The 18,528-nt window shown below is 38.2% G+C and overlaps 1 protein-coding gene across 9 annotated transcripts in view; it reads right to left on the bottom strand.

The window, feature by feature from the left end:
* Positions 1 to 18,528, bottom strand: part of MAST2 (microtubule associated serine/threonine kinase 2) — a 256,656-nt gene that overhangs the window by 146,332 nt on the left and 91,796 nt on the right. For 6 of the 9 annotated variants that reach the window (XM_031668117.1, XM_031668122.1, XM_031668126.1 and 3 more), the window contains one exon: positions 489 to 520. In XM_031668117.1, coding sequence (XP_031523977.1) covers positions 489 to 520 — 32 coding nt within the window. Of the gene's footprint in view, positions 1 to 488; positions 521 to 3,829; positions 3,836 to 6,406; positions 8,168 to 18,528 lie in introns of those variants that run through there. The other 3 variants (XM_031668141.1, XM_031668145.1, XM_031668125.1) reach the window with 3 other exon arrangements.

The raw sequence follows: 18,528 nt of genomic DNA, 5'->3' as shown, positions 1-18,528 counted from the left end.
CCTAAAGCCAGAAAAAAACCAAACAGGTTGGGAACCTATTCCATTCAACGTAGTCTCCAAACTGAGCTGCCCTTGCCTCAGCTTATCAGAAAAGTTGGTCTTCTCCTCATACCATGCTATGGGATAGATGTAAATGCAAAGGGTTTCCATTTTAATATTCCTATCTCCTTAGCTTGAGTCTACTAAAACTCAGTAAATCTCAAAGCACAAGTGTAAGACTGTGGTGAACATTTAAGTTGTAACTTTCTCAAAATGTTATGCAAAAACTGAGACAGAGGAGGGATTTGGAGGTGGAGAGGAATGGGGAGGAGGGAAAATCTGACCTAGTGGGAGAAGTCAGTTGGCCTGCTGGCTTCCCTAGCTCAGATACGAGTACACAGAAAGAAATATTCCTGAGTGGGATTCTTCCACATGACAGTGGGAAATGTTCCCAAGAGGGGTTCCTAAGTAGGAGATCATAATCATAATGGCAATAATCATCTACTTACAAGCTGCCTCTTCTTGGAAGGCTCAACTCCTTCTGAAAAACAAAACATATGCAAGTTAGAAATAAGAACCCATCTGAGACCTGTTGGTCTACCTAAATGTCCTAGGAAATTCACAGTATTATCTTAATAATGGAAAAGGTCATATATTTCTAAATAATAACTTTTTCTTTGTCTTTTTTTTTTGAGATGGAGTCTCATTCTGTCTCCCAGGCTGGAGTGCAGTGGCGTGATCTCGACTCACTGCAAGCTCCAACTCCCGGGTTCACGCCATTCTCCTGCCTCAGCCTCCCGAGTAGCTGGGACTACAGGCAACCACCACCACATGTGGCTTTTTTTTTTTTTTTTTTTTTTTGTATTTTTAGTAGAGACGGAGTTTTACCGTGTTAGGATGGTCTCGATCTCCTGACCTCATGATCCACCCGCCTCGGCCTCCCAAAGTGCTGGCATTACAGGCATGAGCCACCATGCCCGGCCTCTTAGACTCAGGCAAACTATTACTTCTTTAATCTTCCTTCCTAAAAGGAATGTCCCATAGAATACATGCGACATTTTTCCCACTAGATGGAACCATCTCCCCTAGATTACAGGCATGCTAGGCCAGCCGTTAACTGCTGCTGAATTATAAAGGGCATTAGTGGCAAGCATACAGAAGGAATGAAATGGGATTAGGGCAGTGGGTGATAATTAGAAAATATTTTAGACAAATAAAATAGTATAGGAAATAATATAACAAAGAGATGACTTCACACACCACTGACATAAGAAATAACCTTTACAATAACAGTTGGGGCCACTGTGACTTGCTTTCCAAGTGTATCAAGTCCCACCTCCTACCAGTCCTAAATTAACAACTATTCTTAATTTGTTTTTTATATTTTCCATATGTTTTTGGATTCATAAAAAATTAGTATTGTTTTACATGTTTTAAAATTATATATACATGGTATAATATTATATGTATTCCTCTGTTGACATTAGCCAACATTATGAAAACTGGGAGATTCACCCACGTGGATATATTTCACTTTAGTTCACTAATCTTCAGACAGTGGTCCAGTCTATGAATATACCAATATTTATTTATCTATTCTCTAGTAAATGGAAATTTAATTTTGTTTCCATCTTTTTCTTCTCCATTAAAACAATACTCCTGTAAACATTCTTGCAGTTGTTTCCTAGTGCACACGTAGAAAATATTTCTTGGACGTTGAACTACTGAGTCATAAAGTACTGGATATTCCAAATTGTTCTCCAAAACAACTGTTCATGTAAGAAATATATCCCTGATTACACAGTCATGAATACATGTGCTTATATTTTCTTCGAAAAGTTTTATAGATTTGCTTTTTTTTTTCTTTGCTTTTTTTTTTGAGATGGAGTCTCACACTGTCACCCAGGCTGGCCGATCTCAGTTCACTGCAACCTCCACTTCCTGGGTTCAAGCGATTCTCCTGCCTCAGTCTCCTGAGTAGCTGGGATTACAGGCATGCACCACAACGCCCAGCTAATTTTTTTGTATTTTTGTATTTTAGTATTTTGCCATGTTAGCCAGGCTGGCCTCAAACTCCTGACTTCAAGTGATCCTCCCACCTTGGCCTCCCAAAGTGCTGGGATTACAGGTGTGAGCCACCACGCCCAGCCGGTTTACTTTTCACAGTAAGTTTAATATGCCTTATTTTTGTAAAATTCACTTACTTTATAAAATTATTTTTGCTAAAATTCAGTATTTGATTGCAATTCTTTTGTGTGTTTTTCTAGGTAAATTTACAAACATTCAATTGTACAAATCTTAAATTACTTCATCTTACGTATGCCGATTGATAAGTCTGGTAAGTACATATACTCAGATAACCTAAATCTTTTTTTTTTGAGGCAGAGTTTCACTCTTGTTGCCCAGGCTGGAGTGTAATGGCACGATCTTGGGGCACTGCAACCTCTACCTTCCGAGTTCAAGCGGTTTTCCTGCCTCAGCCTCCCAAGTAGCTGGGATTACAGACATGCGCCACCACGCCTGGCTAATTTTGTATTTTTGGTAGAGACGGAGTTTCTCTATGTTGGTCAGGCTGGTCTTGAACTCCCGACCTCACGTGATCCACCCGCCTCAGCCTCCCAAAGTGCTGGGATTACAGGCGTGAGCCACTGCACCCAGCCAACCTAAATCTCTGTCAAAACACAGAACACGTCCATCAATCCAGATAGTTCCACCATGTTCTTTCTTTGTAAATCCCCAACAAACCACTATCTTCCTACCCTAAGCAAATATTATTCTCATTGTGTCACCACAGATTACTTTTACTTCCTCAAAACTTCGTATGAATGGAACCATACAAATATAAACCTTTTTACATAGGCTTCTTCAACTCAGCATAGTATTTGTGAGATTCATCTGTGTTGTTGCAAGTAACAATAGCAATATGAATACAACCCAGTTAATTTATCCTTTCTCCAATTCCATTTTTCAGCTACTAACATTCCTGTAACAGGTCTTTTGACAAGCTATATTTCATTTGTCTTGGGTAAATCCCTAAAAGTGTAGAATTACTTGGTTAAAGGGTAGATATATGTTTAGTTTTATAAGAAGCTAGCAGACCTTTTTCTAAAGTGATTATACCATGTTACACTCCCATGAACAATGTATGAGAGTTTCAACTGCTTCACATTCTAGCTAATACATGTTATGCTTACATTAATAATATAAGAAAGTTCCAACTGCTCTACATTCATGCCAATATATGGTATCAGTTTTTTATATTTTAGTCATTTTACATTTTAGCCATTTAGGTGTGTAGGGGTATCTCACCGTGGCTTTAATCATTTTCCTGATGACTAACGATGTTGAGTATCTTTTCATGTGCTTATTAACCATCAATATATATTCCTTTGTGAAGTATCTTAAAATTTTTTTACCTTTTTAAAAGTTATCTTTTTGCTATTGAATTGTAAGAGTTCTTCATAATCTTCTAAATACAAGTCCTGTGTCATGTATGTTTTGTAAATATGCTCTAATCTGTGGCTTGCCTACTAAAGTTATTGGTGGTGCCTTTTTCTTTCTTTTTTTTTTTTTTTTTGAGATGGAGTCTCGCTTTGTCACCCAGGCTGGAGCACAGTGGTGTGATCTTGACTCACAGCAACCTCCTCCCGGGTTCAAGTGATTTTCCTGCCTCAGTCTCTCGAGTAGCTGGGACTACAGGCACCCATCACCATGCCCAGCTAATTTTTGTATTCTTAGTAGAGACGGATTTTCACCATATTGGTCAAGCTGGTCTAGAACTCCTGATCTCAGGTGATCCACCTGCCTCAGCCTCCCAAAGTGTTGGTATTACAGGCGTGAGCCACCACACCAGGCCAGTGGTGCCTTTTGATGAGTGAAAATTAATTTTGAGGTAATACGTGAGATGAAACTAAGGTTCATTTTTTTTCGTACGGATATCCACTTATTTCAATACCATTTATTGAAAACATTGTCCTTTCCCTAAGAAATTTTTTTGAAACCTTTCTGGGCTCTCTATTGCATCCTACTGATCTATTTTTCTGCCCTATGCAAGCACCCCACTGTCATGATTCTGTAGTTTTATATTTAGTCCTGAAGTTGGATTATACAGTCCTTTAACTTTATTTTCCAAGATTGCTTTAGATATTCTAGATTCTTCATTTCAATTTCAATTTCTGAATCCAATTGTTAATTTTTACCAAAAAAAGCCTGCTGGGATTATACATCAATTTGGAAGAAGTGATATCTGAAAATATCAAGTCTTACAATACATGAACATAGTATTTCTCCGTTGACGAAATTGCTTTAATTGCTCTAGCTTGTGTTTTAAAATTAACAAAACTCCTTTTATAAACTCATCCTAAGTGAATTTTTGGGGCAGGTCTCGCTGTAGTATCACACCCAGGCACAGGTGCAGGTAGCGCGATCTCGGCTGCTGCAAGCTCAAACCACGCAGGTTCACGCCCATTCTCCTGCCTCAACCTCCGGTAACACAGGTTCACAAGCCGCCACCACGCCAGCTAGTTTTGTATTTTTAGTAGAGCGGGGTTTCACCATGTTAGCCCCGGGATGGTCTCGATCTCCTGACCTCGTGATCCACCCGCCTCGGCCTCCCAAAGTGCTGGGATTACAGGCTTGAGCCACCGCGCCCGGCCCCCTAAGTAGATTTTTTAAAGCTATTATAAATAAAACCTTTTATTTCATTTTCCAATTGCTTGCATGTATATAGAAATGTAATTAATTTGTATACTGACCATGTATCCTATACTTTGGTAAAACCATTATTAATCATAACTGTTTTGTATATTCCTTAGAATTTTTCTATATAAACAATCATATCTTCTATCAATAGGGAGAGTTTTACTTCTTTCCATTTTCTAGAATTTTCTGTAAGATGTTAAATAGAAGTGGTAAACATCCTTGTCTGGCTTCTCATCTAATCTTAGGAGAAAAGCATTTAACATTTTGAATATTTAATATTATGTTAGTTATAGGTTTTTCATGGATAACTTTTTAACAAGTTCTCTTCTATTCCTAATTTGTTCATAGTCTTTCTCACAAATGGGAATGGATTATGTCAAATACTTTCTCTGCATCTACTGAAATGCTTACATAGTTTTTCTCTGCTGTTAATGTGGCAAATTACAGTGATTGATTTTCTAAGATTAAACTAATTTTGCAATTCTGAGTTAAATTCAACTTTTTTTTTTTTTTTTTTTTTTTTGAGATGGAGCCTTGCTCCATCACCCAGACTGGAGTGCAGTAGCGTGATCTCCACTCACTGCAACCTCTGCCTCCCAGGTTCAAGTGATTCTCCTGCCTCAGCCTCCCAAGTAGTTGGGTTTACAGGTGTGTGCCACTATGCCTGGCTAATTTTTGTATTTTCAGTAGAGATGGGGTTTTACCATGTTAGTCAGGCTGGACTCAAACTCCTGACCTCAGGTGATCCACCCGCCTTGGCCTCTCAAATTGCTGAGATTACAGGTGCGAGTCACCGTGCCCAGCTTAAATTCAACTTTATCAAATACATTGCTAGATTCTATTTGCTAATATCTCATTAATGATTTTTACACCTATTTTCATAAAGGATAATAATCTCTAATTTTCTTATAATGTCTTTGTCAGATTTTTGCATCACAATTATGCCGGTCTCCTAAAACTGACAGGGAACTGTTCCTTACTCCTCTATTTTCTGAAAGAATTTATGTAAGACTGGTGTTATTTCTTCCTTAAATATTAACAGTTTTCACTAATAAAAGTATCTAGGCCTAGAAATTTTTATTTAGGATATTTGCCTGTATGTTAGTAAGTAAGACTGGCCTATATACTTTCTCTTCTCAAAATGTTCTTGTCCAATTTTGACATCATATTTATACTATCCTCATTGCTAAGGTTTCAATGTTTGTGTCTCATCCAAAATTCACATTGGACTTTAAAATCCAATGTGATAGTATTAAGAGGTGGGGTCTGTAGGAGGTGATTAGGTCATGAGGCCTCCTCTCTTGTACATTTTACATTTAGACATATTAAGACAAGGTAGTTGTATGTACAACTATAGAGGTCAGCAAAAAGATCTGGGATAGAGATACAAATTTGAGATTCATCTGTAAAATATATAGAGAAAGGAGAGTGTACAAGCAGAACTTTAAGGACAGTCCACATTTAAGGGTCTAAGGTAATGAAGGATGAGCCTACAAAGGTGTTTAAATGGTGTGTTTGCAGGGATAAGAGGAAAAACAAGAGAAATGATTAAGGCCTTCATAAAGCTTTAAGCCAGGCATGGTGATGTGCACCTGTAGTCCCAGCTACTCAGGAGACTGAGGCAGGAGAATCGCTTAAGCCCAGGAGTCTGAGGCCAGCTTAGCCAACAGAGCAAGACCCCATCTCAAAAAAATCAAAATTAAAAGAGAAAAAAGAGGCTTCATACAGCTTTCAGCCCTTTTTGCCTTTCCATCCTCCGCCACGTGAAGAAACAGCAAGAAGGCACTCGCCACACAAATGCCAGCACCTTGATCTTGGACTTCTCAGACTCCAGGACTGTAAGAAAATAAATGTCTGTTCTTTATAAATTACCCAATCTGTGGTATTTTTTTACAGCAACATGAACAGACAAAGACACTCATAAAATGTGCTAAGGTAATATATCTTCCTTTTCTGCTTTCTGAAACAATCTATATAAAACTGGAAATATTTGTTCTTTGAATCTACATGACAGTTCTGACTTCTTGAATAGTTTAAATGGGTAACATGGTAGAGTATAGTTTTGGCTTAACAATAATAAAATTTTATAAAATGCATATATGCCCCTCTCTGCATTTGTTTAGAGGCATGGAAATGCATCTGTGGATATTCATCCCTTCCGACTTCCTTACACCTATACAAAAGCCTGCATTTGATGCCCAGGACTCCAGATCAGTACATTCTGTGACAACTAAGGCACAGTGGAACAAGAGTGCCTTCCAACCACATAAAGGTAGTCCAAGGAGCAACGATTTCCCAAGCCTCCTTTTCCCAGGGAATATTCACAGCAGGTTGGGGAGAAAAGCTACACAATCAGGAAACTTGGCTGAGGCAAGAGTACTCCCATTTAGATAGATAACCATAAATTATTTTACTCATAACCTTCTAGCAACTAGGCTGGTAATACCTGGTAATACATTACAATATCAGGTGAAGCCCATTCCATTCAGCCTTCTCTGATCTACTCATTATCTCTTGACTCTTCATGTTCTTAATGATCTTCCTGATTAGCATTCTGAACCCATTCAAGTCTATTGCAGCTTGAGGAAAGGATATAAATTCCCTTAATAACTACACATCCCTCTTCAAACATTGCCTTATCAATTTTATTTCCCTTCACAACCACACTTCTTGAATGAGTTATCTACATCCAACATCTCTAATTTCTCACTTCCTACTCATTCTTCAACACTCTACAAATATCCCCAGACCTTACCACCCCGTTTAAACCATTCTTGCCACACTGCCAATGTTATGTACAATGCCATTGTAATGAAGCATCACTGCATTTTTAGTCCACCTATCTTTTTTGGCTCCACTGCTCAGCAGCACCTGATAGTACCATTCACTCTTCTGTCCTGGAAGACTTTTCTTGCCATGAAGCCACATTCTTTGTTCTTTCTCTTATCCCTGCAAACACACTATTTAAACACCTTTGTAGGCTCATCCTCCATCACCTTAGACTCTTAAATGTGGACTGTCCTTAAAGTTCTGCTTGTACACTCTCCTTTCTCTATATATTTTACAGATGAATCTCAAATTTGTATCTCTATCCCAGATCTTTTTGCTGACCTCTATAGTTGTACATACAACTACCTTGTCTTAATATGTCTAAAACTCAGCTTATCTTTCTACTCAGTCTCGCTCCTACTGTTTTCTATTTTGATGATGGTACCACCAAACCCAGGGTCATTCTTGATTTTTCACTTTCTCTCACTCTCTACATTCATTATTCATCAAGCTCTGCCAATTCTACTTCCAAAATACCTATCTTTAATCTGTCAATTCACTTCTACTTCCCCGGACACAAGCCACCATCATCCTATAACATCCTCCTAATTGGTCTCCCTTTCATTCAGTTTTGTCCCCCTTGATTAATGTTATATTAATGTAAATATCATATATAGTACCTGTTTTCTGAGTGATAACCCATGTGGGTTTAATGAAATAAATACTGAAGTCAAAAATAACTTTTTTTTTTTTTTTTTTTTTTTTTAATAGATGAAGTCTCGTTCTGTCACCCAGGAAGAGTGCAGTGGCACGATCTCGGCTCACAGCAACCTCCGCCTCCCGGGTTCAAGCAATTCTCCTGCCTCAGCCTCCCGAGTAGCTGGGATTACAGGCATATGCCACCATGCCCAGCTAATTTTTGTTTTTTTAGTAGAGATGGGGTTTCACCATGTTGGTCAGTCTGGTCTCAACTCCTGACCCCAGGTGATCCACCTGCCTCGGTCTCCCAAAGTGCTGGGATTACAGGCGTGAGCCACCGCACCCGGCCAAAAATAACTTTTTAAAATGGGTCCTAAACTATCACAAGAACAGAAAACCAAACACCGCATGTTCTCACTCATAGGTGGGAACTGAACAATGAGATCACTTGGACTCGGGAAGGGGGACATCACACACCGGGGCCTATCATGGGGAGGGGGGAGGGGGGGAGGGATTGCATTGGGAGTTATACCTGGTGTAAATGACGAGTTGTTGGGTGCTGACGAGTTGACGGGTGCAGCACAGCAACATGGCACAAGTATATACATGTAACAAACCTGCATGTTATGCACATGTACTCTAGAACTTAAAGTATAATAAAAAAAAAAAAAATGGGTCCTTTCTCTCTTATAATTCTGCAACGGATAAAGTCTAAAATCCTTTCTGTAGTCTACAGGGCACTACTTGGCTGTGACTGCCTCCCTCCTCAGTATCATCTACACAATTCTCCAGTCTTATTGGAGTTTTGGACTCAGGCTTGCCACGCTTTCTTTCACCTTCAGGTCTTCACACTTACTGTTCTCTTGGTCTGGATTACTTTTCTTTATCTCTTTTTATACCTTCCTGGAGTTCAGTTTAAATTTCGTTTCCTCTGGAAAGTTTTTCTACACAGTTTCCCCTCCAGCCTCCTTCCATATATTACCCAAATATTCCTTTAATTCCTCAATCATACCTACTTTACTCATTATTATAATTATTTGCTAAATTATCTGTTTTCTTTGACTGTTAGCTCCAGGCGAGTAGGAATTAGTCTTGCTCACGAGGACATTCCTGGCACCCAGCAGAACACCTGGCCTAGAAGGCACCAAATGAATATTGGATGAATAAATCTATGAATCCATCAAGTAAGTAAATGGTTCATACTATTATTGCTATCATCATTATAAGGCACACGATAGGGTCCTATCTACCAGTTTGGAGTTGCATTGATGAAAACTATCAATTGCAATAATTTCAGCAAGAAGTTTTACTAGGGGAAGAATATGTTCTATTATCACATATTATTTACTGACAGTCTCCTGGCTGGTAGTTACTCCTTGGAGAATTGGAATGCTTTAAGAAGAGAAAAATATTAACTAGGAAGAAAATCTATGTTAATACCATTTACTATCTAGTCGTAAAGGAACATTATCTCCTGACCTCGTGATCCACCCACCTCGGCCTCCCAAAGCACTGGGATTACAGGTGTGAGCCACCATGCCTGGCCAAGAACACAAAATTTAAAGTTTGGAAAACTAGGTTTCTGTCATGGCTCAAAAACATGTAACTGTGTGACCTGGGATTCCATCTACCTCAAAGGCTTAGATACAGCTGTTGTAAAGGTCAAATAAAGTAATGTACATGAAAATACTTTAGGCCAGTCACAGTGGCTCACACCTGTAATCCCAGCACTTTGGGATGCCAAGGCGAGAAGATTGCTTGAGTTCAGGAGTTCAAGACCAGACTGGGCAACATGGTGAAACCCCATCTCTACAAAAACTACAAAAAATAGCTGGGCATATTGGCATGTGCCAGCAGTCCCAGCTACTCAGGAGGCTGAGGTGGCAAGATCACTGGAGCTTGGGAGGCAGTGCTGGAGTACACTGTGATCAGCAGTGAGCCAAGATCACACCACTGCACTCCAGCCTGGGCAACAGAGAGAAATTCTGTCTCAAGAAGAAAAAACAAAAACAAACAAACAAAAACCTTTATTCTATAAATAATGTGTTATTCTCATTTGAGTTTGATAAACAGCTTGATTATATTAACAGGATATTTCTACATGGTATAAAGAACCTAGGACTCAGAAAAATATGTGAACACAATTCTGCTACTTGCTTCCTTATAAAATCTTGGTCAGTCATTAAACCTTTCTAAACCTCATTATTCTTACCTGTTCACCTGAGATAAAAATACCTACTCTGCCTTTCTCACAAAAGTTATTCCTAGGCTTGAATTTTAAAAATAAACTTAAAAGTTTAAAGTAAGACACTTTGGATTAATAATAAGAAATTGGCCAGGTGTGGTGGCTCACACCTGTAATCCCAGCACTTTGGGAGGTCGAGGCGGGAGGATCCCTTGAGCTCAGGAGATCAAGACCAGCCTTGCAACACAGTGAGACCTCGTCTCCAATAAAAAAGTTTAAAAAAAATTAGCCAGGATTGGTGGCACACGCCTGTAGTCCCAACTATATAGGAGGCTGAGGTGGGAAGATCGCCTGAGACCAGAGGTGAAAGTTGCAGTGAGCCAAGATCACGCCACTGGACTCCAGCCTGGGTGACAGAGTAAGACCCTGTCTCAAAAAAAAAAAATAGGAAGAAGAAATGGAAATTTTTCTAATCTAACCCACCAGAAGCGAAGCTCTAAAGCTAAGTGATAAGATGCTATTCTCTAAAAACTAACCCACCCCCAATACTCCATCCCTATCATTCCTCCCCAAATATTCAAAGTATATTGCTTTAACAGTCTCCAAAATTTTATTACCATTTGGATCCCTCAAATTGATACATTTTGATACTTTCTGCCAACGATATTTCCCAAAGAGCTTTAAGTAATATTTGACTACACTGAATAAAATAAAATATATTAAACTATATTCTGAAGTTACAATGAAAGTTGTACATACCAAATCCCAGAGAAATAACCAGTCACTCTCTTTCACTTGTCCACAAAGCAAACTTCTAAAGGTATTACATAAAACACGAAATGGTGCCATTCATGGCCAGACATGGTGGCTCACGCCTGCAATTCCAGCACTTTGGGAGGCCGAGGCTGGTGGATCACCTGAGGTTGGGAGTTTGAGACCAGCCTGATCAACATGGAGAAACCCCGTCTCTTCTAAAAACACGAAAATTAGCTGGGCGTGGTGGTGCATGCCTGTAATACCAGCTACTCAGGAGGCTGAGGTAGGAGAATCGCTTGAACCCAGGAGGCGGAGGATGCAGTGAGCTGAGATTGTGCCATCACACTCCAGCCTGGGAAACAAGAGCAAAACTCCGTCTCTTACACACACACACACAGACACAAAACACGAAAGGGTGCTATTCACACAGATGAGGATTCACTGCCTATATGCACTACTCATTATTCACAATGACTAAAGCCATAAAATATTTCCAAAGAAAAGACAAAGGCCAAGTGTCCAAAGGCAGTAATCACTACCCCCACAAGTAAATATGCAAGCCAGGAGTCACAAGGCTGGTCCTTGTCCTTTATGTCAACAGTCACCAGCATGGAGATGACTATGGGTCAAAGCTGTCTCTGCCTGAGGCAACTCCCTCCCTGGGACTCTGAGCCTCACTCGCTTTCTATTGAATTCTCACACTATACATAATACATATTGATTCCCACTGCAGTAGCAGCACTCTTCCCAGAGAAGGAAATTAACAGACTCTAAGAAACATAACTCAATAATCCACTCCACTGGAAGTGGATAGAGAACTGGGTTTTGGAGACAATAACTTTTCAACTAACATTTAAAATCAATGAGGCAAGGTGCTGTGCTCACGCGTGTAATCCCAACACTTTGGGAGGCCATGGCGGGAGGATCACTTGAGCCCAGAGTCTGAGCCCAGCCTAGATAACATAGTGAGAACTCGTCTCAAGAAAAACAAACAAACAAAAAAGTAAAGGAGAAAAAAAGGTATTATCTGCCACTAAAAGATCATATGTCTCTTTATATAACTCATAATTAAACCCACATAGTGTAACTAACATAAATAACACTGTTTGGGGTGAGGGTAGGAGTGGTGAACATTCTAGGGCCTACTCAGAATCCACTGCTGATGACAATACCATTGTTAAAAGACAAAATTACAACAGATTTAGTTTAAAGATCAAACTGACTTTCAGTTTAAAGATCAAACCGACTTTTGTTTGCAATTCTGTAACATGTCATTCTTTAAAATAGAATGCATGTTCTGCTGAGCTAAGCAGAGGGGGCTGGCTTTTTAAGCAGAAAAGGGGTTAAGAAAGCACCAACAGGGAATAAAAAGCAGATTATTCATTACAAAGTTACTCTCCTTATAGAGTTAAAACAGAACTTTCTTATCATTCTGGCTCAGGTAAACTGGGTCACCTCTGATTACAGTGAATTTCATGGTTTTGTTGTTGTTGTTTTTTAAACGAGCCTGTTTCAGTTCAGTTTGATTACATGGCCAAATAAATTTGGGGGAAGTAATAAGAGATAAGGAGTGCTTGTAGTGTTCAGGAGGGGGTTAAAGTTTGAATTTGTTCTAACACACCAGTAGAAATAGAAAAAGAAAATAAGAAAACAAAAATTCTACCAATATTTTTAAAGGGTAAAAAAAGAAAGGGGACAGTAAGGCATAGAGATATAGGACATGGAATACAAAAACTAATATGGCAGAAACAAGTCCAAATATATCATTAATCATAATAAATGTAAATAGACAAAATTTTCATTACAAACAGGACTTTTTTTATTTTTTATTTTTTTAAAGAAAACCTACTGTATGCCATTCGCAAGAGATATACCAAAAGCAAACTGATATGAAAAGGTTGAAATAAAGGGATAGTTGGTTTCTGGAAAAACAACAACAAAAAATGTTCCACTGAATTTTTGTTGTTGCTATTTTAATTTTTTTTTGAGACAGGGTCTTGCTGTCACCCAGGCTGGAGTACAGGGGCACAATCATGGCTCACAGCAGCGTTGACCTCCTAGGCTCAAGCGATCTTCCCACTTCAGCTTCCCAAATACAAATAGCTGGAACTACAGGTGTGCACCGCCACGCCTGGCTAATTAAAAAAAAATTTTTTTTTTTTTTTTTTTTTTTGTAGAGACATCTCACCATGTTGCCCAAGCTGGTCTCCAGCTCCTGGGCTCAAGTGATTCACCCACCTGGCACTCTCAAAGTGCTGGGATTATAGGTGTGAGCCACTGTACTTGGCATTCCACTGATATTTGATCATTAAAAAAAGAGTCTTAATACCCAAATATTAGAAAAATAAAGAGAAATAGAAGAACAAATCAGCAAAGGTTTAAAAGAAAAAAAATTATATATATATAAACAAATTGATCTCAAAAAATCACAAAATAAACAAAACAAACTCTTAAAAATATTTACCTTACCAAAACTATCTCAAGATGAAAAGTAGGAAACTTACATTATATACATGAGCATTTTAAAAAAACTGAATCATACATTATTCCTGAGTTTACCCACAAAATGTGAAAGTGGTTATATCATAAAAAATTCACAAATGTTATATACCTCAAATAAATTGAGAAAAAAACAAAACAATATCAGATGATATAGAAAGGCACATCAAACAGGTATAAAAAGAAATAAAAGCTGGGTGCAGTGGCTCATGCCTATAATCCCAGCACTTTGGGAGAACAAGGTGGGCAGATCACCTCAGGTCAGGAATTCAAGACCAGCCTGGTCAACACGGCAAAAGCCTGTCTCTACTAAAAAATACAAAAATTAGCCAGGCGTTGTGGCAGGAACCTGTGATCCCAACTACTCAGGAGGCTGAGGCTGGAGAATCACTTGAACTCAGCAGGCAGAGGCTGCAGTGAGCCAAGGTTGCACCATTGCACTCCAGCCTGAGTGACAAGAGCAAAACTTTGTCTCAAAAACAAACAAACAAACAAACAACAGAATCACAGGAACAGAGATCTTAAAGACTAGAAAAAGGAAATGGAGAGAGCTAAAAAAAGGTAGAGGTCTTTACACTGAGACATAAATGTTGCAAACTCAAATGCTTTAATGGGCCAGTAAGGTAATATACTGTACTTTATCAAATCTGAAAAACTATCAATTGCAAAAGATACTATTATTTTTTGTAACAGTAAGAAACATTTTTCAAAATGCAAAACAAAAATAAGCCCTGCCAATTAAAGTATAACACACCATTAAGAGTAACACTGCTATTTCAAAGCTGTTATAAAGTAAAAAGATGTGAGCCTTAGAATAGATGAAATTCAGTAAATATATAAAGCAGCAGAGGATAAAACAAAAGGGAACTGATAGAGACTATGTTGGTTAATTTTTCTTTAAATCTCCAAAGGTGGTTAAATAAAATATATCTATAGGAAGTAGACAGGCCACCAGACCACCAATTTGTAATCTAGATTGACACAGAGAACACCAGAATTTAATTCAGAAGTGATCAAGGGATGTAATTGTAAATTACTGTAAGATTTCTGAATCAAACAATTCCCTCTACAGAATACATGGAGCCTACAGGAATGAATTGTTAACAAAGACTCCAGATAGCCAAGGAACTCTAAAGATCTGAGACTGGACTGATTATCCTTGTCTGCAAAGATGCTGGAGTTACCCATAATGACTATAATATTTGAAAATTAGGTACTGAGGTCTTAACTGCATGAGGATAATCAGAAGGTTGATAGGTAGAAAAGGAGGATAAAAACACTCAGGAATGGGGGAATGTCAGAAAAAAATGGCTATAAAAAAACAAACAAACGTACAAGACTGGTGTAGCTGCAACATAGAATAGGAATATCTGAGGCAGGGCACAGAAGAGGGACAAGAGTGAGCTAAATTACTTAACCTTCAAAGCCATCTAATTTACTGACTTGATGAAAATATCTTAGTGATACTAAAAACTGAAGAGTACAAACTGAAATTTTTCCTTTATCAAACTCACAGAAAAGAACAAGGAAATGTAGAACAACAGAAGCAAATAATTAGGTTACATTTTTATCCATGTCATCAGCCTTTTTAAAACAAAATTTCAAGAAGAAATTGAATGTTTGAAATCTACCTGGTTCTTGAAGATTTTGTTTTTAAGGACTAAAAATTAACTGAATCACATTTTGTAAGATGACCATAATTTATGGCAGTCATAATTTGCAAAATAAAAAAGTCCCAAGAAGGCTTTCTCAATAATGCTTCCTTTATGCATTATGTTGTCATATATCCTCCAAAATAATTAAGTACCCGTAAACAATAACACTCTAAGTGCTCTCATTTTTGAACAGCAAAGGCAAAAAGCAAGTGGGGACTGGGGGGTGCATAAAAACATTATACAATTTAGTTTTTGCCTGAAGGCAATAATTTTATCAGCACAACAAATATTTTCAATTCAGAACCTGGGAAATTGCACTGTCTATACAATGAAGATTGATTACTATATCTGCCTTATGGGCAAATAATGTGGAAATGATGGTACTAAGAGAGTTGATAATAAAAATTTGCTTATGTTGGCTAGTCCCTGACCTTTCAAAGTTAAAAATCATCCCCCACAAAGTTGATTGGGAAAGAGGGCAAATATAAAAGCACCTCCTTCAATTCACAAGGAACTTCAATCTCAAATGTCTCTCCATGTGTAGATGCTTCAAAAGGAGATGCAAGATGAAAGCCAATTTTTACCTTACAAGAAAGACCCAACTTGAACAGCTTTTCAAGCAAAACAGTGTCAATTCCTACACCGACAGAGGCTCCTCTAGTGTAAAGAAAAGATGCTCACACATAATCTCCAAGATGTCCTTTTACCATTAAGATGTAGGGATGTTGTAGTGTGTGACTGTGCAGCCTGAAACCACTCAGTTCTTTTTCTAACACATAGGAAGCAAGCTTGAGAATGAGGCCAAAACACAGAGGAAGACAAAAGAGCAATGAAGCTGAGCAAAGACACCAGATTACCCAACTCTGAAACTCATCCAACCTCTGGACTTCATTGTTGTGAGTCAAGATGTTTACTTAATATTTAAACCACTCAGAGTCAAACTTTCTGTTACTTGTAGTTTAGAGTACCCTAACCTATACACCTAGCCTGGCCATACACTTACTTGTCCGTCCTTGAGGAAGCTACTGAGCTTCACGTATCTGTAAAAATGGCCAATAAGAAAGTCCTCCACATCGTCCACTGCTATCACCCCTCCAATCTGTTATTATTTCTTGCCTTTTTTGACCACAACAGTCTCATAATTGGTCTTTTTGCTAAAGCCCTTGCCTCCACTGTCTCCTCTCAATATACCAGTGGAGTACAGAAATGAAATGAAATTTGGCCGTGGTTATATGACTAGAACAGGGCAGAACTGTAATTTGAACAAAATAGACAAGGTCTTTGCTCTCATGGAACTTCTAAATGCACTATTTACTATTCTGCTACCTCCCAAGAAACTCTGCAGAGAAACTTGGAGGTATCAAAGTAGGCTATGCCTTAGCTGATCTTCTGGAAATGTTTTAGGAAATCTATTCCACCAGAAAGCAATTAGCGAAGCCAAACATTTATTTGGATTATCACCTTCAAATCTGAGGTTACCCAGTAGATTACCTGTACCACCAGGCACACTTTACCTTTGTGTGTTTATTTATATAAATCTATTAATAAAACTTACCTTTAAGTCTTTATATTATAATGTAATTATTTAAAACAAATAATCTAAACTGCTGCTTTTCAAGCATTAGCTCTGTTTTGGAATGTTCCAAAGCAATCTTCTGGAGAATGAACCTTAAAGTTTATTTTTTAAAAATAGGCAAAATAGGCTGGGTGCGGTGGCTCACATCTGCAATCCCAGCAATTTGGGAGGCCAAGGTGGGTGGGTCACCTGAGATCAGGAGTTTGAGATCAGGCTAGCCAACATGGTGAAACACCGTCTCTACTAAAAACACAAAAAATTAGCCAGGTGTGGTGGTACATGCCTGTAATCCCCCAGCTACTCGACTCAGGAGGCAGAGGCAGGAGAATCACTTGAACCCTGGAGGCGGAGGTTGCAGTGAGCCAAGATCACACCACTGCACGCTCCAGCCTGGGCAACACAGTGAGACTCCATCTGAAAAAAAAAAAAAAAAATAGACAAAGTAAATAGGGGAAAAATTTTTTTTAAGTATAAGGTTGTAGGAAAAGATCCTCCAGTGTTATGTAATCTGGCAGTTTAGAACTCCGGCTAGATAGAAACAAAGACTCAAGACCAAGGGCATCAGCAAACAAGGTAGCAAACACTAGAGACTGACTCAGGCACCAGGTAGAAAATGAATGATTTAACACAAAACAGGAAATATTCCCCATTCAACAAATAGGATTCCCTTTCTGAATTCTAGCAACTAAAGAGAAATAAAGATATAAATAAGCAGTGAAACTGAATGGGCTTACAAAGTCAGCCATTTTTAATTAGCAGCTGCTTGAACATATATCACTACTTATGAGAGGTCATCTGAGTACAGTACTATATAAATACTTCTCAAAATAACCCCAAGAAATCAAGTGACAAATCTCATTGAATCAATTGTGCTAACAGGAGAAATTAGTATATGGTGCTGGAGTTTATGTTATTGACTTTTAAAGCCCAGGTCATACTGGACAACTGCTAAAGGTTCAGTGGGTGCTCCCTACAGGCTCTGAATGTTTACAGTACCATCAATAAGAAGTACATACAATAACTAGAAACAATACAAGTTTGTTTAAATTTATATTTTAAGTTTACTAATCCTATACATTTTCTTTCTGAGAACTTTAAAGAAACTAAAATAATGTTAATTCATGATCATTTTAAAATCCTTAGGTACTTTGTACAAAAAAAGTGCTTTATAAATAATGTCAAATAAACAAAATGAAAACAGAAATAGCTACATTTCACGACTAGACCAATACAGGTTGATTGATTAGCTCAGTGATTTACACCAGAATCTTCATTATGTCAATTCTCAAAAACATTCAGTGATAGACTGGCTTGCTCTTTGCTAATAAGACTAAGATGAGATAATCTGAGATAATCTACAAAGCATGAAAAAAATAATCATCAAATTTGGCATATATTCTTTTACTGCTAAGGATATTCATTAAAATTCAGTTGAAGGTTGCGTATCAGTCTATTTTCACTCATTGTTATATGTTACATACCTCTTCGTCTAACAAACTACCTCAGGTTTAAGAAGAAAAAGATGGTAGGTAGGTAGACAGGTAGACAGACAGATGGATGGACAGACAAGACAGACAGACAACAGATAAGTGGATGGAATGTATATATACAAAGTGATAATTTAGAAAAGTTCTTAAAACTATGTATAGAATCAAGCATATACTACACGTACATGTGACTTAATGGGGGGGCAGCCCAGGCATGGTGGT

The sequence above is a fragment of the Papio anubis genome, chromosome 1, assembly GCF_008728515.1.
Source record: "Papio anubis isolate 15944 chromosome 1, Panubis1.0, whole genome shotgun sequence".
In the NCBI taxonomy this organism is placed as follows: domain Eukaryota; kingdom Metazoa; phylum Chordata; class Mammalia; order Primates; family Cercopithecidae; genus Papio; species Papio anubis.
This window is presented reverse-complemented; position numbering and strand designations above follow the sequence as displayed.